Source organism: Aspergillus campestris, assembly GCF_002847485.1.
Source record: "Aspergillus campestris IBT 28561 chromosome Unknown P168scaffold_6, whole genome shotgun sequence".
NCBI lineage: Eukaryota > Fungi > Ascomycota > Eurotiomycetes > Eurotiales > Aspergillaceae > Aspergillus > Aspergillus campestris.
Window position 1 is genome coordinate 311,586 of NW_020194341.1, and position 22,104 is coordinate 333,689.

Sequence of the window (22,104 nt, forward strand, 5' to 3'; positions counted from 1 at the left end):
ACGGAGTGATTAGGGCTAATTAGGAAGTAGACACCTCAGTCACTATATTCTATATTCGATATAAATAGATACGGATACGGTACACTATATAGAACTCGATAGAGGCGCTCTATACGGATAGATCCGATTATAATAGTGAAAGGACCGATGGAAACAATCTAACGGAGAATATAATTGACAATCTGGAAGGATTAGGGGCAAGATTAGAACAAACGGAAATATGAAGATCGCTTGAATCCACACTTGTATGTGGAGAATCCGCCGCGAGTCAGCTGACATTGGCCAATTAACGAGTCTGACATCACACCCTAATCGAGCAGTCGTGAAGCAATTCGACATATAAGATGTATCAAGATATGGTAGAATATTATATAATATTATAGATATCTATCAAAATATGATAAAATATGATAAAATATGATAAAATATGAGATAATTCCATATCTAGGCCCACCGAGCGACTACTCATCCTGCAGGCACACTATGGCTGTAACTCTCCCGGCTGAATCCTGAGTGTTGGGCTCCACATTTCCCCTACTGGTAGCTCGCCGACCTCCGGAGATATTAAGCCCATAGATATGATTCCCTCGTTGCCTCAGACAACATTCCCCCGCACCTGACAAGCAAGGCACTCCATCCTGGAGGATTCTGTTTATATCACTGGTATAGGCAAGACAAGCCCATGTAAGCTGCTGAGGACAGTTCGGCGAATAGATACGCCCGGCCTTGATTCGACCAGGATAAACAGAGGCTTGCTAAAAAGGATTGTCTTGGCAAGACACTGAGATAACGAAGTGGTGGGAGAAACAGCGGGATGTCGGGGAATAGTTTCAAGCCGGATATCATGGTAGTCGTAGAGGCTCCAGGCTCATAGCCTTGGAAAGGACCGAGGAAAGTAGTCAAAAGAGCCCTAGAATTGATGTCTTGCAGGTATGCCAAGATTGCGAATAGTTACAAGATTGCACGGAAACGTGGAACATCCAAAACCACAATCAGATCCGGAGAAACACCACCAGTCAGCTGACGTTGACAGATAGCGTATCTCACTAGAAGAATACTAAAGACCAAATAACATCATTCATCCGCTGAATAGCCACTCTGTTAGGTTTCTGCATCTATACGGGCTGAGTGGGGGCCACACTATTACCTGGCTCTGTAGTTCCCTTCACAGCCCCGCATATATCGTCTTTTAACCAGTCCCACTTCGTCCCCTTGGGTCGTTGTAAACTCATCGTTCCTTTGCAAATCATTCCTCACACGCTTCTCAATATGGCTATGACTTCCACCCCTTCTCGACGTCAATCCTGTGATCGGTGCCATGGCCAGAAGTTGCGATGCTCTCGTGCCGGGGACGACGAGACGGCCGCATGCATTCGCTGCCTCCGCCAAGGCGCTCAGTGCGTCTACAGCTCCAGCCTGCCCAAAGGTCGTCCGAGTATGTATCGCTCGATAGAGACAGTCACCCGCAATGTGTCCTCTCCGATATCCCCATCCGCTATCCGGAAGGCGCCATCGCGTGCAAGGACGGCCTCGAAGTCAGAGGTCACCATCAACATCACTCCCTCGACCACAGCAGAAATCACTCCTCCGATCACATCAGAGACGTCCGATCTGGAAACCGCATTGGCCCCGTATCCTACCGACACAGGCATGCCACCGAGTTCCGGGACCAATCCCAGCTTCTTCCCCGACCCAATTACATCTAAACCGCCGCCATCCGACTCGGCCGTGGCGAGGACGACCGAACAAGAGCCAGTCATCCAAGTGCCAATGGACGAGCCTGCACCCATGTGGCTGGACCACGACATGGACTGGAGCACAAGCATGCTCGATCTCGTCGGTCAGCAGATGGACGCCAGCTTCGCGTTCCTCGAGACCCTTCCCGACATGCTCCCCCCGAACATTTGCGCAGACGCCAATCTTGAGGCCGGGTTTCTGACCGCCATGAACCCCCCCAAAGACATGGTTGCCCGTCGGAACAGTGCGGACGCCAGGGTGTTGCAGCTGTCCCAGCTCAGCAATCGCCTATCGACGTTGCACCGGTGGAGCTGCAACGTCGCCGGCCACTATCAGCCGGCCTTCCCATGCAGCGTGCCCAACCAAGGGTGCCCACTGCCCCTGATAAATGATCTGGCGTTCAATTCAGTAGTGTCATGGTTGATACAAGCCTCTGCGGATATGAACCTGTTTTCCTGCCCGGAGCTCAAGGCCGAATTCGTGGAGCCATCCTCCATGGACGACACGCTCCATCATGTCTTCTCGGCTTCGCACCAGTTCATAGAGACCCTGCGCGACCTCCAGAGTGACGATGCAAGCCGAATGCAGAACCCTCCTCCGCATCTCATCGAGATGGCATTCTGCGCACGGACGGGCCCCACACCGTTCATCGCGGCGCAGGAAATTCCCCTGGTGACCCCGCAGGTGTTGGAAAACCCGTACTCCAGCATTGCAGAGCGCCATCTGGTGATCGCATGTCACACGCTGCTCCTCGAGATCTACGTTATTGTGTTCGGTTCACTACAACGTGATATCGACCACCGTCACTCTCATATGGACGCTGATCCCGTGGATCAGGATCAAGCGGCGGGTGCCACGTTACTGACGGACATGCGACTGGTCCTAGTGGTGCAGCTGTGCTCCTACCTGCTGGAGCGTCAACACCAATCCGTGTCCAGCTACTTGCTACCAAAGCCGGAACCTGGCTGGCCGACACAGGTCGATCTGTCCAACCCGTCAAAATTCACGGCGATCCAGGGTGTGAATACCGGACCGGACTCCGAGGTTCAGCGTCGGTTGGAACGGCTTCGCGAATCTTTACGAATCTGATCGTTTTGTGTGTTTTTGTAGATTTCATCATCCCTCCAGTTTAAAACGAAGGACGGGCGCACACTTTGTCATCAAACAGTTATCTGAAATGCTCTAATGTTACCATGAATAACATCGCGACGTAGTTAAGCAGGGGTCGGCTATGAACAGCGACAAAACCTGTAAGCCTTTTATGCTATATGTTAGAAAATCTATGAACTTTCACAAACCCATGTCTATTGTTTCCTTAGAGGGTAAATCATACACGTACTGAGTACTTTTTAATAGAAGGTATATCTAAAACATGGTACTTGATCATCAACCCACCAGGAGATACCATCACCACATACTTGCCTGATAACCAAACCGCAGAACAAGTGATAAAAGCTAATTAACTTGCCATCTCTGTGAGTAATCGAGTAGAGCTCCACATTCCACCACCATCAGACCGGCGGGTTCCTTACTCAGCAATCGATGAGAATAAGCTGAGTCTCTTCGGTGCCTCCACCGAGGGTATCTTTCCTACCGAGAAACATATCGGATAATATGATGACAAGACCGAAGACACTGGGACCAAAATTTGCAGCATACGGTGCAGGCCGAAGCCACTGGACCGAAGTTGGAGAATACCATAGAGACCGACGCTACTGGGACCGAAACTGGAGGATACGATGGACGCCTTGAAGAGCCGATACAAGGCGTGAGAACTGATCAATAAGTATGGACATTTCCCGCCCAATTCATTCTGAGTCACAATCTATCGACTAGCAATTTCCTCTCGGTATCCTTTCCTGTCCGTGAATAGACTACATCGAAGCAGCTTGTGCAACGCTAAGACCTACATATCCCAAAAATGTCTTCCTCGTGCCCTGAACCCATCGCCATTGTAGGGAGTGGCTGTCGCTTCCCTGGCGGGGCGAACTCTCCCTCCGCGCTGTGGAAGCTGCTTCACCATCCTCGCGATGTGTGTGAAGAGATCCCAGCGGACCGCTTCGACACCACCGCCTTCTACCACGCGGATGGAAGTCATCACGGTACCACCAATGTGCAACACGCCTATCTGTTGCAGGAGGACCTGAAGCAATTCGACGCTGGGTTCTTCAATATCAGCCCCAACGAGGCCGAGTCCATCGACCCGCAGCAGCGCCTCCTCTTGGAGACCGTCTACGAGGCGCTGGAGGCCGGTGGCCACACCCTCGAGGCCCTACGCGGCTCGGACACGGCCGTGTACGTTGGTACCATGGGCGTTGACTACAACGATACGCTCTTGCGGGACTTGAACACCATCCCGACCTACTTCGCGACAGGCACCAACCGTGCCATCGTCTCGAACCGGGTGTCCTACTTCTTCGACTGGCACGGACCGAGTATGACCATCGATACCGCCTGTTCGTCCAGTTTGATCGCTGTGCACCAAGCCGTGCAAGCTTTGCGAACGGGCGAGTCGCGTGCGGCTGTTGCATGTGGTACTCAGGTAATCCTGGGACCTGGTGAGTGCCCCCACTTCCCCTCGGATCCTAAACAGTAGCATTGACTGATCTCCACGGGTAGAGGTGTTCATCTTCGAGAGCAAGATGAAAATGCTGTCGCCTACCGGGCGCTCCCGGATGTGGGATTCCAATGCGGACGGCTATGCTCGCGGCGAAGGTGTCGCGGCTGTGGTTCTGAAGCGCCTGAGTGATGCCATTGCCGATGGCGACCACATCGAGTGTTTGATCAGGGGCACCGGAGCAAACCAAGATGGTTACTCGAACGGCATCACTGTCCCCAGCACCGAGGCACAGGCTGCCCTCATCCGTCAAACGTACACCCGAGCGGGACTCGACCCGGAGAACCCTCTGCATCGCCCCCAGTTCTTCGAGGCTCATGGAACGGGCACCAAGGCGGGCGATCCCAAGGAAGCCGCCGCCATCCATCAGTCGTTCGGCCAGCGAGCCCCGGGCGATCCGCCTCTCTACGTCGGGTCGGTCAAGACCGTCATCGGCCACACCGAGGGTGCTGCCGGGCTGGCGGGTCTCTTGAAGGCTTCTGGGATGGTCAAGAACCAAACCATTCCTCCGAATCTGCTGTTTCAGCAGCTGAACCCGTCGATCGAACCGTTCTACAAGGGGCTCAAGGTCCCCACGACTCAGCTCCCCTGGCCCGAGCTACCCGAAGGGGTGCCCCGGCGTGTTAGTATCAACAGCTTCGGTAAGTCCAGCTGGTGATAAGTGAACGAAAACAAAAGATGCTTGTGACTGACCAGTTACTCCCAGGTTTCGGCGGAAGCAACGCCCATGCTATTCTCGAGGAGTATAAACCGGCTGAATCCGCGCTTGTCGTTCATCAGGCGCCATCAACCCCGTTCACCCCATTCGTTTTCTCTGCCGTATCGGACGGGTCGCTCGCTAACCAACTACAGGCATACTCTGAATATCTGAAGGAAAGTCCCACTGTAGACCCTCTCAATCTCGCACACACGTTGCAATCGCGTAGGAGTCAGCTGCCCGTGAGGGCGGCCTTCTCCGCCGCAACCGTGGAGCAACTGACGTCCAAGATTGACGATAAGCTTGCCCAGCTGGAGGGAAGCCCTGGTGCCACCATCGGTATTCGTCCCAGCAACAAGCAAGTCTCTCCCCATGTCCTGGGTGTGTTTACGGGACAAGGCGCACAGTGGGCCGCTATGGGAGCATGCTTGATTCGCTCGTCTGATTTTGTGCGCGAACGAGTGCTCGATCTCCAGAAATCCCTGGCCACACTGCCCCTAGCTGATCGCCCTGAATGGAATCTTGAGGAGGAGATGCTTGCGGGAGCGGATACCTCGCGCATCGCCGAAGCCGCGCTTTCCCAGCCTCTGTGTACCGCCATTCAGATTGTTCTTATGGACCTTCTGAAAGCCGCCGGCATTACCCTTGATGCCGTCGTCGGCCATTCTTCCGGTGAAATTGCCGCAGCATATGCGGCCGGGTTCTTCTCCGCCCGCGACGCCATTCGAATTGCCTACTATCGCGGCGTCTACGCCAAGTTGGCCGGCAACCCGATCACCAGCCAGAAAGGATCCATGCTGGCAGTTGGTACTTCCTTGGAAGATGCGCAGGATCTCACTCGACTCAGTGCCTTCAAAGGTCGACTGGCCGTCGCAGCCCACAATTCGTCCGCCAGCGTGACCCTCTCCGGCGATGCCGATGCGGTGGTCCTTGCTAAGAAGGTGTTTGACGAAGAGAAGAAGTTCGCCAGGCTGTTGAAGGTCGACACAGCCTATCATTCTCCCCACATGCTGCCATGTGGTGACCCTTACATCAACGCCTTGAACTCATGTGGTATCAAAGTCAACAAGCCACAATCCGGGAGTCCTTCCTGGTTCTCGAGTGTGACGGCGAGCAACGAAGCAATGGAGCCAGAGGACATGCTTCGCGACACCTACTGGTGCGAGAACATGACCAACACGGTTCTGTTCTACGATGCTGTCAAGAACGCCGTCGCCAGCGATTCGCAGCTTGCGGTTGCCATTGAGATTGGGCCCCATCCTGCGCTCAAAGGTCCCGCCATGCAGAATATCGCAGAAGTACAGCCGAACCCTCTCCCCTACACCGGTCTCCTCAGCCGCGGCAAAGACGACGTTGAGGCCTTCTCCGACGCCCTCGGCTATCTGTGGACGAATCTGAGCGGTTACCGCATCGACCTTCGGACCCTCGAGACCACACTGTCCGGTAATGCATCCAAGCCAACCCTCCTGACGGGACTGCCTTCCTACCAATGGAATCACAACCGGGCATACTGGCACGAGTCGCGGCGATCGAAGAAGATGCGCAGCCGGACGCAGCCTTTCCACGAAATTTTGGGCGTTCTGTCGCCTGACTCGACCCCACGCGACATGCGCTGGACGAACGTGCTGAAGGTGTCGGAGATTCCTTGGCTCGATGGCCATCAGCTACAGACCCAGACCGTCTTCCCCGCAGCTGCCTACGTCGCCATGGCATTGGAGGCTGTCAGAAGCCTCGCGTCAGACAAGTCTATCCGATCATTGGAGCTTCTAGACTTGACGATTCCGCGTGCGATTACTTTCGAGGAAGATGGCAACTCTGGAGTAGAGACTCTCACGACCCTTACGGGTATCACGACCACCAAAGACGCTACGACCGCTGAATTCTCTTGCTATTCCTCTCCGGCCTCGGCAATCGATCAGGAAATGGAGCCCATGGCGACTGGGTCCGTGAAAGTCGTGTTTGGTCCCTCCGACGCCGCCACTCTGTCCCCGGGGTCGCTCGACGAATATAACATGTCTGCAATCGATGCCGACAGCTTTTATTCCTCGCTCGGCAATCTCGGGTACGGGTACTATGGCCCGTTCCGGGGAATGTCGTCCCTGAAGCGCAGACTCAACAAGTCTTCGGTCATGGTGGACACCTACAATTACACAGATGTCGATACCTCGTCATACGTCGTTCACCCTACCATGCTAGACGTCGCGTTCCAGGCCGCAATGCTTGCATACTCGGCCCCCGACGACGAGCGCCTGTGGTCGCTCCATGTGCCCACGTCCATCCGGAGGATTCGTGTCAACCCCGAGCTCTGCTTCTCTCTGCCGACTTCTGGAACTCGCGTACCGGTCCACGCAGCTCTGGATGACTGCGAGTCGTTCCACGCGAGCATCGACATCCTGGGCCCGGATGGCCAGAACTCGATGATCCAAGTCGAGGATTTGACCATTAAGCCCTTCGCGCCGGCAATGGAGAAAGACGACCGCCATTTGTTCTCGAAGATCAAATTCGACATCGCCTCCCCGGATGGTGCGGCTGTCACGCGCGGTATTCGTCCTTCGACGCAGGAGTCTGAACTGGCTGCTGTCTGCGAGCGACTCTCATACTACTACGTTAGAAAATGGAAGGCCGAGATCAGTGACGCAGACTGGAAGAACGGTCAACCTCACCACCTAATGCTTCGGGACTTCGTCTACCATACTTCTGACACCGTCGTCAACGGAACGCACCCTTGTATCAAGAAAGAGTGGTCCGATGATACGAAGGAGGATATTGAGGAATTGACAAGCGGGTAAGTTTTGAAATCGAGCAGCGAGACATAACAAAAAAAAAAAGAAAACATCTCTAACCAAGTGACTCCCCAGATATGCGGACGCGATTGATGTCAAGCTCCTCACAGCGGTTGGTGAAAATATTCCTGCCGCCGTGCGCGGGGAGACCACGATCTTGGAGCACATGCTTCCGAACAACATGCTGGACGACTTCTACAAGAAGGGTCTTGGCTTCGAACGATACAATTCGTTCTTGGCTGGCACGATGAAGCAGGTCGTACATCGTTATCCTCATGCTAAGATCCTCGAGATAGGTACAGTACCCGCAATTCAAGAGCATGCGAGCACCTGCTAACCCTTCATCAATAGGTGCTGGAACGGGTGGAGCGACGAAGTCCGTTCTTGACAGCATTGGGTCTTCGTTTTCTTCATACACGTACACTGATGTGTCCGTGGGCTTCTTCCAGCAAGCGTCGGAGCTGTTCAAGGCGTACAGCAACCAAATGGCCTTCCAACTCCTGGACATTGAGAAGCCGCCAGCTGACCAAGGCTACGAACTGAATTCCTACGATATTATCATTGCATCCAATGTTCTGCACGCCACGCAATCGCTCGAAAAGACATTGGAGAATACGAGGAAGCTTCTGAAGCCCGGTGGCTATCTTATGTTGCTGGAAATTACCAACAATGGGTCCATCCGCTTCAGCAACATCATGGGTGGCCTGTCTGGCTGGTGGCTCGGAGTCAACGATGGCCGGAAATATGCGCCCACCACCACGCCTGCACAATGGCACAGCGCCCTTCGCAAGACGGGCTTCGGAGGAATTGATACTATCACCCCAGAGATTGATAACCTCTCTTGGCCGTTATCCATCATCGTCTCTCAGGCTGTTGATGATCGGGTGAACTTCCTGCGACGTCCTTTGCTGAAGTCCCTGTCGCCGTCCGCGGTCCATATCGAAAGTCTTGTTATTATGGGGAACAAGAGTCTGGAAACCTCCCAGATCGCCGAAGAGTTAGAGTATCACCTCAGTGGTTTCTGTGGCCGGATCACTGTTCTCGAAGACTTGCCTAGTGAAGAGGATGCGCTTATGCTGCCTCCGATGAGCACATTCATCAACCTTGTCGACATCGAATCTCCAATCTTCAAGAACATGACGGCTGAGAAAATGGACGGCCTCAACCGCATGTACGAGCTGGCTGGACAGATCCTGTGGATCACTGTCGGAGCTAATGAGAACGAGCCATACCACATGGCAAGCATCAGTTTCAGCCGTGCCATGAGCCATGAGGCAGGCCACATCTGCCTAACCCATCTCGATCTATCCAATCTGGATGACAATGCTTCCAAGCTCATTGCGGAGTGCCTCGTCCGGCAAACTGCCCTCGATGAATGGGAGTCGTCGCGCGGAAGTCAGAACCACAAACCGATGCTTTGGTCGAAAGAGCCCGAGGCCTTCTTCAATCGCGGCCAGCTCATGGTTCCCCGACTCATGAGCAATTCCGACCAGAACGATCGCATCAACGCTGCGCGCCGTGTGATTACCAAGGATATGCGCAATTCGACCTCCACCGTTGCCATTACCCCGTCTGCAGACTCCAACTTCTCGCTGGTGGAGCAGGTCTTGCCTGTTTCGGGTGAGAGTGTCGAGAGCATGGTGAGCGTTGAGCAGTCAAGCTTGACGGCGCTCCGTGTTGCGGCGGATACTTTCCTCTACCTTGGAGTTGGACAGACTGGTTTGACTGAGGAACCTGTGTTGGCGCTTTCGTCTTCGAATTCTAACCGGATGGTGCCCCTTGCGACGGTGCCAGTCCCATCTAGCCTTCCAGCCGATAAGGCCGTCGGTGCTGTTTCAAGCGAGCTTCTCGCCTCGTCGCTTCTTGAGAATGTCTCTTCTGGATGCAGCATGGTTGTTTACTGCGGCAACAACGATCTCTCCCTTGTCTCGTCTTTGTCAAGGAAAGCAGCGAGCAAGGGAATCCGCATCGCCATCGCCATTGATTCCAACGGCCATGACGGCAATGGAGGAAACCGAAACTGGGTGACTGTGAACGATCGCATGCCGAGACAGGTCCTCCGGCAACTGTTCCATTTTGCCAATGCTACGCATTACCTGGATCTCACCCCTGGTGCTTCGGAGCTCAGCCAGAACATACCTGCTGTTCTATCGCCGGATCACAAGAGGATCATGCCCACCGAGATTTTCCGCGACAGGGCCCTGGTTTCATGCGACAGCTCTGAGCTGATTCGTCGACTGGAGGAGGCCGTCAAAGACGTGTCCGATGCGTCCGATGCTCGTGTCCCAGATCTCACCGTTGATATCGGTCAGATCCGCAGCGATCAACGCCATGAGGCCAAGATGTCCGTCGTCAATTGGCAAACGGACAGTAACGCAACCGTGGAAGTCCGACCTCTTGATGCACGTCGCCTCTTTTCTCACGACAAGACTTACGTGTTGTTTGGGTTGTCGGGTCAAATTGGCCAGTCACTCTCTGACTGGATGGTGGATAATGGAGCTGGCTGTGTGTGCCTGACGAGTCGCAACCCGAAGGTTGACAAGGCCTGGCTTGATTCCTTTGAGACCAAGAATGGCAAGGTTAAGATCTATCCGATGTACGTGTCGTCGTTCTCCTACTTCCGCTTCTATAACTGACATTGTCAAACCAAACAGGGACATCACGAATAAATCTGCACTGGAACAGGTCGTCAACGACATCAGGGCTACTTGCCCGCCCATTGCGGGTGTGGCAAACGGTGCGATGGTTCTCAAGGATACCCTGTTCTCGAAGATGTCTGTGGAGACGATGCAGGCCGTCCTGGGACCCAAGATTGATGGGACACGCAATCTCGACGAGGTGTTCTACAACGATGCCCTCGACTTCTTCATCCTGTTTTCGTCTTCTGCATGCGTCATTGGCAACTCCGGCCAATCTAACTACGCAGCCGCCAACGGATACCTCAATGGTATCGCCAAACAGCGACGCAAGCGTGGCTTGGCTGCCTCGGCCATGGACATTGGCCGTGTTGCTGGCATTGGATATGTCGAGACAGCTGGACAAGCGGTGATGCAACAGCTGACCAGATTCGGTCTCATGGCAATTAATGAGCCCGAGCTGCACCAGATGTTCGCGGAGACTGTTTTGACTGGATACCCCAAGCCGGAGGACAAATCAGGCATCCCCGATGCGATCGTCACCACGGGCATTCGGACTATCCGCGATGATGAGGATATCCAGGGCCCGTGGTTTGATAACCCTCTTTTCTCTCACTGCATCATTGAGTCTAGTGGAGTTGGGGAGACCGCTGAGAATGGGGAGAAGAAGACCTCTCTCCCTGTGGCCGAGCAGCTGGCGGCGGCATCGACGATTGAACAAGCTCTCGAAATCGTGCAAGGTTTGTCATTTGGTCTCCTTTTGTTATTATAGGCTAACTCCCGTCACAGATTGCTTTGCTGCCAAGTTGCGTGTTATCCTACAGCTTTCTGATCAGGCGATTGACTACGACGCTCCCCTCGTGGAGCTTGGCCTTGACTCGTTGGTTGCCGTCGAGGTGCGGTCATGGTTCTTGAAAGAGCTTAAGGTCGACATCCCGGTGCTGAAGGTGGTCGGCGGAGCATCCTTGAGCGATCTATGCAGCCAAGCTGTTGACAAATTGCCTGAAGATGCCATTTCGAGTGTCGGAGGCGCTGCGGACACAGCCAAAGTAGCGGAGCAATCTATCTTGAAGCCAGTCTCACCTCCGCCAGCAGAGTCCAGTACTGCCTCCAGAACGAACTCGGGTCCGTCCAGCGTCATCTCTGGAAACGATGGTAACACGACACCACCCTCTTCGACTCAGCTATCCTCGAGGTCTACATCCTATGAGAACCTTGCAAAAGCGGTGGAACCGAAGAAAGCGGCCACGCCATCAAGAAGCCTCATCAAGAGGGAGCCAATCTCACTAGGTCAGTCTCGCTTCTGGTTCCTCAGGCGCCTCCTTGAGGACCAGACGACGTCCAATGTGGCCTTTTACTACAAGATCACCGGCAACCTGCGCATCGGCGATATGGAGCGAGCCATTCGTGTTGTCACTGCTCGACACGAAGCGCTGCGTACCTGCTTCGTCGAGGATGAAGACCGAGCTGACCGCGCTTTCCAGAACGTCATGACTAGCTCTCCATTGCGACTAGAGAGAAAAGATATTCAGTCGGTCGACGACGTAGAGACTGAATATGCTAGGCTCAAGGAACACACTTTCGATCTGGAAGGCGGGGACCTGATCCGACTCGTCTTGCTTTCGCTCTCCCCGACATCGCACTACTTTCTCGTCAATTATCATCACATCCTGATGGACGGCGTCAGCTTCCAAGTATTCCTCTCCGATCTCGAGAAGGCATACAATGGCGAGAGCTTGGGCGCACCTCCGCAACAATTTCCCGCCTTTTCGGCGGCCCAGCGCGCCGCCCTTGAGGCAGGCGATATGAAAGAAGAGTTGAGCTATTGGCAAAAGGTGTATCCGGTAGGCCAACAGCCGCCTGTTTTGCCCCTCTTGCCTATGGCTCGAATCACTACGAGAGTGCCGATGGCGGATTTCGACGTCCATCAAGTTCGATACCGACTGGAACCCGCCCTAGCAGCACGGGTCAAGGCCATGTCCAAGAAGCAGCGATCCACGCCTTTCCATTTCTACCTGGCCGCATTCAAGACGATGCTTTTCAAGTTTACGGACGCGAAGGACTTGACCATTGGCATTGCTGATGCCAACCGCACTTCGGACGCGGTGATGGGCAGTCTTGGTTTCTTTTTGAATCTGCTTGCCTTGCGCTTTGGCCGTCAGGACAGACAGGGCTTCAAGGACGCCATTGTCGAAGCCCGCAATACAACTTATGGGGCGCTTGCACACTCCCGTCTTCCATTTGATGTGTTGCTGAATGAGTTCAACGTGGCTCGCTCCTCTTCGCACAGCCCTTTCTTCCAGGCCTTTTTCGACTACCGCCAGGGCGCCCAGGAGAAGCACAAATGGGGTAATACGCAGTTCGAGTTCCAGGAGATTCATCCCGGACGAACTTCGTACGACATTACCCTGGACATCACGGACAATGCCACAGACGGCTTGATCATGTTCCGCGCTCAGAAGAGTCTTTATGATCTCACGGCTGTCAATCTCTTGCTGGACACTTATGTTCATCTCTTGGATACCTTGTCTACCAACGAGTCGACGCGTCTGCAGGATACGCCGCTCTTTGGTGATAAACAACTCACAGAAGCCGTTCACATTGGTCGAGGTAGCTTTCTCCAATTCCCCTTAATAGTATTCCAGAGACTGATTCATGGTATATTAGGTCCAAATCTTGTGTCTGACTGGCCGGTGACGCTTCCTCTTCGCATTGATCAGATTGCTCAGCAGCATCCAAGCGACACAGCTCTAGTCGATGGAATCAGCCAGGACCTGACATACTCCGACATGACCAACCGAATTCAGGCCATTGCTGAGGCTTTACAGAGCGCCGGAATTGGACACGGTTCTCGTGTGTTGGTGTTCCAGACGGCGGCTTCCGACTGGGTTTGCTCTATGCTTGCCATCATGCGCATCGGGGCTATCTATGTTCCATTGGATCTCCGGAATCCCGTATCTCGCTTGTCTACTGTGGCCGTTGACTGTGGACCTGGTGCGATCTTGGCCGACAATTCTACGATTGAGGATGCACCGCTCCTAAATGTTCCCTCTGCATCGACAATCAACGTGTCCAATCTCGAACGGGTGCCGAAGGCTCACGTCCCGAACCTCTCCCAAGCCGATTCCCCTGCAGCAATCCTCTATACAAGTGGCTCGACCGGAGTCCCCAAGGGGATTGTCGTCACCCATTCGGGTCTCCGAAATGAAATTGAGGGTTACACCAAGGCTTGGGGACTCGGCGCTGAGAGAACCCTACAACAGAGCGCCTTCACCTTCAATCACTCCTCTGACCAGATCTATACCGGTCTGGTCAACGGTGGCACAGTGTGCATTGTTCCATGGAGCCAGCGTGGTGATCCACTTGAAATTTCCCAGATGATCAAAGAAAGATCGATCACCTACACCAAAGCGACTCCGTCTGAGTATTCTCTGTGGATGCAGTTTGGAGGTGACAATCTTCTTCAAGCGACTGAGTGGCGTCGTGCCTTTGGTGGCGGCGAGTCCTTGACCAGTGTTGTCACGCAGCAATTCGCTGACCTGAAACTGCCGGCTCTTCGACTTTACAACTCGTACGGGCCGACTGAGATTTCCATCTCGTCTACCAAGATGGAAGTCGACTACCGCAACAAAGAGAAGATGGAAGAAGATCGCATTCCCTGCGGGTACATGCTGCCTAACTATCAAGTCTATGCGGTGGATGAACAGCTGAACCCCCTGCCGGCCGGTATGCCCGGTGAGCTGTGCATCGGCGGTGCTGGTGTTGCACTCGGATACCTCGATAAGGAACTGACTGACAAGCACTTTGTCGCCAATCCTTTTGCCACACCCGAAGACGTCCGTCGTGGATGGACACGCATGTACCGAACGGGTGATATAGGCCATCTCCAAGACGACGGCGCCATGGTGTTCCGCAATCGCATGGCCGGAGACACCCAGATCAAGATCCGCGGTATTCGGATTGAATTGAACGATATCGAGAGCAATATCGTGTCGGCCGCCAACGGTGCTTTGAAAGAGGCCGTTGTTACACTCCGCGAGGGCGTTCCGAACCTCCTGGTCGCTCATGTTGTGTTCCAACATGGACACGATATTACGGATCAGGCCAGCTTCCTGCAGCAACTACTTCGCAAGCTTCAACTCCCACAATACATGATCCCTGTCTTGGCGATCCCACTCGATTCGATGCCCCTGTCTCACCACTCAAAGGTGGACCGGAAGGCCGTAAAGGCCATGCCCCTGCCTCGCCAAGCTTCGGCTCCCCAGGTGGATGAGGAGTTGACCGACTCGATGATCCAACTGAGACAAATCTGGCGAGAGGTACTTGGCAACCCGGATCTGCATTTCGATATCGCTCCGTCCACTAGCTTCTTCAACGTGGGCGGCAACTCCCTCCTGGTTATCCGTCTTCAGCAATTCATCCGCCAGACCTTTGATGTTGTGATTCGCCTTGTCGACTTGCTCAGCGCCAACACGCTTGGTGAAATGACACACAAGATTGAAGAAAGCCTGCGAATTGAGGTTGTCGATTGGGAGAAGGAAACAACCCTTCCCTCCGTCCCAGATTTCCTTCAGAACCTACGCGAAGCCTTTGCCGATCGGGAGAAGCCCCAAACCCTGCTGGTCACCGGAGCTACGGGTTACATCGCCAAATACCTCCTCCCGCAGTTGGCTTCCAACCCACAGATTGAAAAGATCCATCGCGTTGCCGTGAGGGACCAGCAATCTCGGACCCATCAGGAGATCGGCCAGTCGTCCAAGATCGTGTCGTACGATGGTGACCTGACAGCCCCTCAGCTGGGGTTGAGTGAGGATGATTTCCACTTCCTCGCCGGCAACGTCGATCTCATCCTTCACATGGGTGGGCAGCGCTCGTTCTGGGATAACTACCATGCCCTCCGACCCGTCAATGTCCATCCCACCAAGGAACTGGTCACGCTTGCTACCCCCCGCCGTGTGCCTATTCACTACATTTCGACGGTCGGGGTCCTTCCCCAAGAAGCGGGCAACGACGCTGTTTCGGCTGCATCCAACACACCCCCGGTGGATGGCACCAACGGTTACGTCGCATCCCGCTGGGCCAGTGAGCGGATTCTTGAGCGCGCAACTGCGGACCTCAATATTCCGGCCTCGATCTACCGCTTCGTTCCGTCGCTCGAGCGCTCATCTCCGCAGGAGGTCCTAGATGAATTTGTCCGTTTCGTCGACATCTCGGGTCTCATGCCTGACATGAACGATTGGGAAGGCCGCATTGACATGTCTCCTGCCACGGAAGTCGCCGACTGGCTGTCTGGTTTCGTTCTCGCGGACAACTCTAGCAATGCTGTCCAGTTCACTCATCACCAGAGCCGCATCGCGGTCGATGTTGGTGTCTTGCGGGATTACCTGGAGGAGCAACGAGGTGGAAAGGGTCTGGAGAGGATGGCTGGACTCGCATGGATTGGACGGATCAAGAAGCTTGGCTTTGGATACTTCCTCACGGGGCAGGAAGTCACGGTTGGTCAGGGCAATGAGGGCCCGCGGTATGAGTCTCGGCGGTAGTGGGGTTCTTCTGGAGTTTGTGATTCGTCTTGGACGATGATTGTTGTTCAATTGTGTTTACGGTTTACATAGAGAGTTGAATCAAATTGCTTGTTGGATAGTATACAATTATTTGTTCCCTTCGACCGTACCTAAAATAGTAGAGATTGGAATGGTGGCCAGATGAACATCAGTCAGTAAAGTCACTATTGATAATAGCAAAATGATGATGAGAATATTGTTCATGATAAAACTACTCGGTTTGGTTCAAGAACCTCAGCGTCACTTTTTGCTTTGATCATGTGTATTGTTCATCAACCACTGCACCAAAATGGTGAGCAGCATTGTGGGTGGGCTTGCTATTCGCTGCATTGTTTGGATAGCAGATTTACTCTGGTTTGCATGTTCCAAATTTACGATCTCCCTATGGCATGGATTGACGGGTACTAAGTTCTTGCAATATAGATAAGTTGACTCAAGAAGCGCAGAAGGGTAGTGCTATCTTTTATAGCAGAGTGATAATTCTTTTCCACATAAGTCAGAGGTTCTGTGATTGAGTCCAAAGCATTATCTTAATTGGCATCCTACCTGATCTTTCGATCATATTTTTTACATTGCATGCTCAAAATAACTAGTGACATGAACCTTCCAATACCATTCACGATGATGAACGACTATAACTAACTGGCTAAAAACAGGCAATTTCCCGAGACACCCTGACGGGTGTCCATTTCCACAAAACGAAGGCTAATAATTCTAATGCGCAGCGGCAAGAGTCTCCTTCGAAAGAGAAAACTGGCTGCCAAAACGCCGCAGGAGAAGTTGGCCGACAGTATCCTTGTTAGGATCATTGGGATTCAAAGGATTGGTGGCGGAAAAGTCACCATGCCAAAATGTGGCACAGGAAAACCGCTCCAAATCCGCCTTGTTGATCACCCTGTGTCTCGCGCTTTTGTATACGCCGTCAGACCACTTCTGAATCATATCTCCGCAGTTGATGACCAACACATCCTCAATGGAGGGAACCGGCAGCCAATCTTCCGACTCCTCGTGCCATACCTCCAGACCCTCTCTCTCTGGCTGTTGAAGCAGGACAGTCACGCCTCCAAAGTCGTTGTGAGCACCGACGCCAAACTGGCCCGGCAAGGTGGCACCGGTAGATGGGTACCGGATCATCTTCATCATGATAATTGGCCGCTTGGTAAACCCTTCCATCAGGGTGGTGGAGAAGCCCAGACCCTGCAGAAGGATTTCCCAGATGATCTTACCCAGCTGCGACGTCTGCTCGTAGTATTCCGAGATCGGTTGTTTGAACTGATCCTGGGGAAGGTCCGGCCACACGTTGGGGCCATGGAATCCGGGCGGCTCAACGACCGGCTCCTCGCGACCAATATAGAAAGCCTTGCAGACGGAAGACAAGTATTAGTCGCGCTCGCATTGACACTCAAATCGTACAGGTAGACATAGTACTTACCTCCTTTGAGTCGGGCAGGGCATCTCCTTCGCGAAGAGTCATTCCTGACGCCTCATATCCACGACGACAGGGGTTTTGAAGGAACGACAGCTTGACCTTGTCCTCCTTCGGAAGGCTGAAGAAGTTACTCAGTCCTTGCAACAAACCCTTCTGCGCCTCCTGTGATACTCCGTGGCCCTTCACCTGGAAGAAACCGAATTTCTGGCATGCCTCCCGGACCTCTGCAATGACGGCATCTCGCTCGTCGAGGGAAGTCGGATGGATATACCGATCGATGTCGATGATGGGCAGAGAAGGGCAATTTTCTTGCGCCATTTTGAAGACTATGGTAAAAGAGGTGACTTGAGGGCGTGTTTGACTACCTTATTGCTGATTGCCTACCTCTCCCACCTATATATACCTGTTGTTGGTGGCTGTTACGGTATTGTAACAAACATGTAATTTCACATTTGTAAATTCGGCCCGAATCAACACAGCCTTCATTCGGCTCCTATTTAGATAATCAGCATCGGTGCTGACGAGATAACTGATTATTCGGTCATTTTTCAAGGTGCAGACATCTCATGGAAAGAGAATACTTAAAGACCTGGTGGATTCGACTCATAATGGTGGTAGTTGGTAGATCCAGCACTAGTCGCTTTCTTAACATCTCTCATCAACATGCACGTACTCATTGTCGGAGGCGGTCTCGGCGGGCTAAGCCTTGCCCAATGTCTGCGAAAGCAAGGCATTTCCTTTGAAATCTTCGAGCGTGATGAGAATTCGCACTCCCGTTTCCAGGGATGGGCTATTGCCATCCACAGGTGAGTGATGGATTGGGCGTGATCTCCTGGTTGTTGATGTCGTGCCCGCTGACTCTTGATGGCAGTATCATTGATCAAATCACTGCCTCATTCCCGTCCGATATGCCCAATCTCAAGGAGGCAACGAACCATCTAGCGCCTCTGGATCTGCCTGCCCAGATTGGGCTGTACTATCCCGGCCGGGAGGGGCGATTGGGTGTGCAGGTATATCTCGCCGTGGAAGACATCTTACAACGTAGCTCACATCTACAATAGGACTCACCCGAGCTCCCAATCATTCGCGCTGAGCGAAGTCGCCTGCGTGAATGGCTGTCTACCAACCTCCCTATCCAGTGGGGCAAGCGGGTCGCTAAGATCGAACACAATGATGACGGCGTGTGTGTCTTTTTCGAGGACGGCACCTCGGCGAAGGGGGATGTTCTTGTCGGCGCCGACGGGATTAAGAGCGTGGGTGAGTTTTTACTTTCCTTTCGTACTTTGCTCTTCTTTTCTTCTTAGCTTTCTCTCCCATTTTTTGGATTCATGACTAATGCCAACGCATCAAGTTCGGGAGCATTTGATTCAGCGCCCCAGCGACGAGGTGCTGAAGCTGGTTCCCCTTGCCGCAATTGTAGGCGAATTAGACATGTCCGGAGACGCCTTCAAGCGCCAGCTCGCTCTCGGTCACAGTGCCTACATCTACATCAGCCCGGACCTCGGGTTCTGGAATTTCGGAGGATTGCATCATGCGAACGCTGACGGTGTCTCCGGGCGCCACTACTGGATGTACATGGAGCCCGACGCCAATGTTGCTGAGTCCGATCACTGGCTGCAGAAGGCGAGCCAGGCCGAGAAGCATGAGTACGTCATGCAAAAGGTATCAAAGCTGCCCTTGAAGTTCCGCGAGATCTTCGAGTCGACTCCCGCCAGCGGCATCAAGCCTGAGCCGCATATTTGGCGCGATCTGGAGCTCGAGAGCCTGCCGGCTGGTCGAGTTATTCTTATGGGCGATGCGGCCCATGCGATGACCCCCTTCCGAGGCGAAGGCGGCTACCACACGTTCATTGATGCTTTGGAGCTGTCCAAGATGCTCGGGAAGGTGGATTCCAGTGACATCGGGGCGCTTAAGTCCGCGGTTGCCGAGTACAATGAGGAGATGCTCGAGCGGGGTGTCGAGGCAGTGCGCAACTCGAGGAATGAGCAGGGCGCCAGGAAGGCTCAGGACAAGAAGTCTAAGGTGGTGTCGGCGTTGCAAGAGGCCAAGCCCATCCCTGAGTCGGAGATCGCTATAGAGGTCAAAGCTTGAGATATATGTCAGAGATATCAGTCATATCCAGCCTAACAAGAATGCCGTTTGGCTTTTTGGTGCAGTTCGCTTGAGAATATCTACACTCTAGCTTCACGAAGTCTGTTGATTGAATGCAAGACTCGTTAAAATAAAGAGAAGCATCCCATGTCGATCTAATCGCACTGTAAATCCAAGTAGACGAAGCCGCCGAACGGCTCACTGACAATGTCCCTTTTCAGGGCAGTAGAATGTCACCTACTTCAGATAGTCAATGATCTATCGTAATCAGTCAAGGATAGTTATGAATTCAAATTTGTTGTGCTTACAATGTTCTGCCTCGGGGAGCCCATCAAATATAATCATGCTTTACCGAGATAATAAGAATATTGGAATGATCACTGATAGAATATTATTTTCCAAGGATAGTGTATTTTCAACACTAAAGTGGGCGGGAAGCCTGTGATATCAGACTGGGTGCATCACTTGTATGTATAATCGCTGTGATAAATAGGGAACGTCAGTAGAAGAATTGATTAATTTATCAATACTGGTTTAATCACGCGGGGGGGTTGCAGTTCTACATGGCAATGGTTCATTGCGCACACTTCACTCAACGGTCACTGCTGCCTTCGTCATTCTACAACCTAGACTATCCGCCTATCTAGAGAATGCTTGAAGCGCTAAGTGGATTCATTTGAGAAGAACTAACCTAAAAATAACGCTGTACCAATATTCTAACAGCCAAAAGAAAAACTAAATCATACTGAAAACGTGAACATCGTCAGGCAACAGTATAGACCAGCTTTTGGCCCGACATTGCCTGACTGCGAATCGTATCCACTCCGCGAATAACACCTTCCCACCCTTCTTTCTGCACTTTGATCGGATGGGCGTCAATCAGACCACGATCAAGCAGGGCTTGGACCGCTGCAAACGCCGTTGCACCAAATTCTCGATCCTCGGGCTGCGCCTCACGGCCATATTCTCCATCCAACGCCACTTTGTGGCCAAAAATGGTCAGCACCATCAGCCACGAGGGCTGGACGGTCAAGGCGCGTGACTCTGAGATCGCCTCACGGTATGGTTCGAGGGAGACATAACGGCCACCGGCGCGGCCCAGGGCAGCGTAACAGAGCTGTGTCGTATCGGCCTGGGTAACGCAGTCGAGAGCGAATGCCAGCTCGTTGTCCGTATAAGCCCGGATGTCTTCCGCGCATGTGTCGCTGCGATAGTCGAATACCTCCTCGGCGCCATATCGACGGGCCAGTTCGAAGTTGGAGGTCGAGCAAGTGGCAATAGGGCGAAGCCCGGCTCTGGAGAGTCCCATTAGCTGACAAAACCTTACACACAGAGATTATCCAAAAACAACGAATGTGAGAGCTACTCACAGCTTGAGCAGTTGAAGCGCACGGGTGCCGGTTGCCGTGCTACCGCCTGCGACCAAGACAAACTTGCTTTCCTGGCTGGGACCATCCGCATTTCCAGTAGAGTTGCGTAGCTCGTCCAGGGATGTCAGAACGCTCAGCTCATGAAAGAGGCCCAGTGTAGCAGTGGCAACACCAGTCCCCAGTGACGCGCCTTCTTCGAAACTCATGTGATCCGGGAGCTTCAATAGCAAATCCTCGTACGCGCCCACATATTCAGCAAAGGCGCCGGTGTCAGGCTTCAACTTGTTCATTCCGTGCACCAGGCCAGCCACTTTATCGCCAACTTTGAAGGAGCCTGATGCAAGGGCATTGGCCCCCAAGGCTACGACGGTGCCAGCGAAGTCGTAGCCATGGATGGCCCCAGCGGCTGCGCTGTAGTCGAGCATTTTGGCATCGGCGGGGTTGATCGCAACTGCAGCTGTCTTCACGATCACCGTGTCAGAAGCCAGTACGGGCATGGGCACATCGTGTCGAATTGCCAGCTTCCCAGGCCCTTGGGCAACGACGGCTGTTTGCCGCTGGGGCAGTGACAATGAGGGGCAGAAAGAAGGCATTGTAAAGGTTGAAAGATAGGAGAGTCTGGAGGTTAGAATTTAATGCGAAAGAAACTAGAGGAGTTTTATCAACCAACTTGCTTCATTCTCCTGTTCTTCGATCTTTTTAAAGAAGTACTCAGCCTGAGCCCTAATACGCCGACGGTAATATTGTAAGATACCGTTTGATGACGGTTCGGAACGGAACACCATCGGATACTAACTACACCTCATCTTCATGACGTGAGATAATCGCGAAACCGCCGACATCACCGAAATTCAATAGCATCAAGCCGAAATTCTTCGCCGAATGCTCATAAGCGCATGCTCTGTAGGCATCTCGCAGTACATAGATTGTGTGGTCATCTGTGCCATCCTCCCGGAACCTCGCCGAGTATGTACGGCCGAGTGATATATACCCCACCAGGTCTTCTCCTGTCTGTTGCAGAGCAAAGAGGCAAAATACTTCTGAAGAATCATGGCTACCGCGGACACCACGTTGTGTCCTGCTCATGCATTCAGTGACGGACTCAGCAATGGGCAAGAACCCGAGACCATGGTGTGTCCAGTCTCCCGAGAAGAACAGGAATACCGTGAAGGCACCAAAGTCG

The 22,104-nt window shown here is 53.1% G+C and overlaps 5 protein-coding genes across 5 annotated transcripts; 3 read left to right on the top strand and 2 right to left on the bottom strand.

The window, feature by feature from the left end:
- Nucleotides 1-1,269: 1,269 nt before the first annotated feature.
- P168DRAFT_281745 (Zn(II)2Cys6 transcription factor domain-containing protein) lies at nt 1,270-2,826 on the top strand (the record flags this gene model as incomplete). Its single annotated transcript, XM_024835950.1, has 1 exon — nt 1,270-2,826. One exon carries the CDS (start codon nt 1,270-1,272, stop codon nt 2,824-2,826), a length of 1,557 nt encoding a protein of 518 aa, XP_024692689.1.
- Nucleotides 2,827-3,658: 832 nt separating this feature from the next.
- Nucleotides 3,659-16,107, top strand: P168DRAFT_310784 (uncharacterized protein; the record flags this gene model as incomplete). Its single annotated transcript, XM_024839424.1, has 8 exons — nt 3,659-4,295; nt 4,357-4,995; nt 5,061-7,836; nt 7,910-8,130; nt 8,186-10,430; nt 10,489-11,210; nt 11,260-13,080; nt 13,138-16,107. The coding sequence occupies 8 exons, from the start codon at nt 3,659-3,661 to the stop codon at nt 16,008-16,010; spliced, it is 11,934 nt and encodes a 3,977-aa protein (XP_024692690.1). The 3' UTR covers nt 16,011-16,107.
- Nucleotides 16,108-16,677: 570 nt separating this feature from the next.
- On the bottom strand, nt 16,678-18,045 carry P168DRAFT_151723 (isopenicillin N synthase family dioxygenase). The gene is made up of 3 exons (XM_024832806.1): nt 18,022-18,045; nt 17,464-17,953; nt 16,678-17,390 (listed from the first exon to the last, which is right to left on the bottom strand). The coding sequence occupies exons 2-3, from the start codon at nt 17,776-17,778 to the stop codon at nt 16,746-16,748; spliced, it is 960 nt and encodes a 319-aa protein (XP_024692691.1). The 5' UTR covers nt 17,779-17,953; nt 18,022-18,045; the 3' UTR covers nt 16,678-16,745.
- Nucleotides 18,046-18,123: 78 nt separating this feature from the next.
- On the top strand, nt 18,124-19,551 carry P168DRAFT_304441 (FAD-dependent oxidoreductase; the record flags this gene model as incomplete). Its single annotated transcript, XM_024838845.1, has 4 exons — nt 18,124-18,266; nt 18,332-18,470; nt 18,522-18,717; nt 18,812-19,551. The coding sequence occupies 4 exons, from the start codon at nt 18,124-18,126 to the stop codon at nt 19,549-19,551; spliced, it is 1,218 nt and encodes a 405-aa protein (XP_024692692.1).
- A 763-nt stretch (nt 19,552-20,314) lies between these two features.
- Nucleotides 20,315-21,514, bottom strand: P168DRAFT_268758 (zinc-binding alcohol dehydrogenase family protein; the record flags this gene model as incomplete). Its single annotated transcript, XM_024835107.1, has 2 exons — nt 20,315-20,846; nt 20,922-21,514. The coding sequence occupies 2 exons, from the start codon at nt 21,512-21,514 to the stop codon at nt 20,315-20,317; spliced, it is 1,125 nt and encodes a 374-aa protein (XP_024692693.1).
- Nucleotides 21,515-22,104: the final 590 nt, after the last annotated feature.

Coding starts and splice junctions, on each gene's coding strand:
- P168DRAFT_151723 (XM_024832806.1), bottom strand. CDS start 17,778: ATGGCGCAAGAAAATTGCCCTTCTCTGCCCATCATCGACATCGATCGG. Junction 17,391..17,463: donor CCCTGCCCGACTCAAAGGAG/GTAAGTACTATG, acceptor TCCGTCTGCAAG/GCTTTCTATATTGGTCGCGA.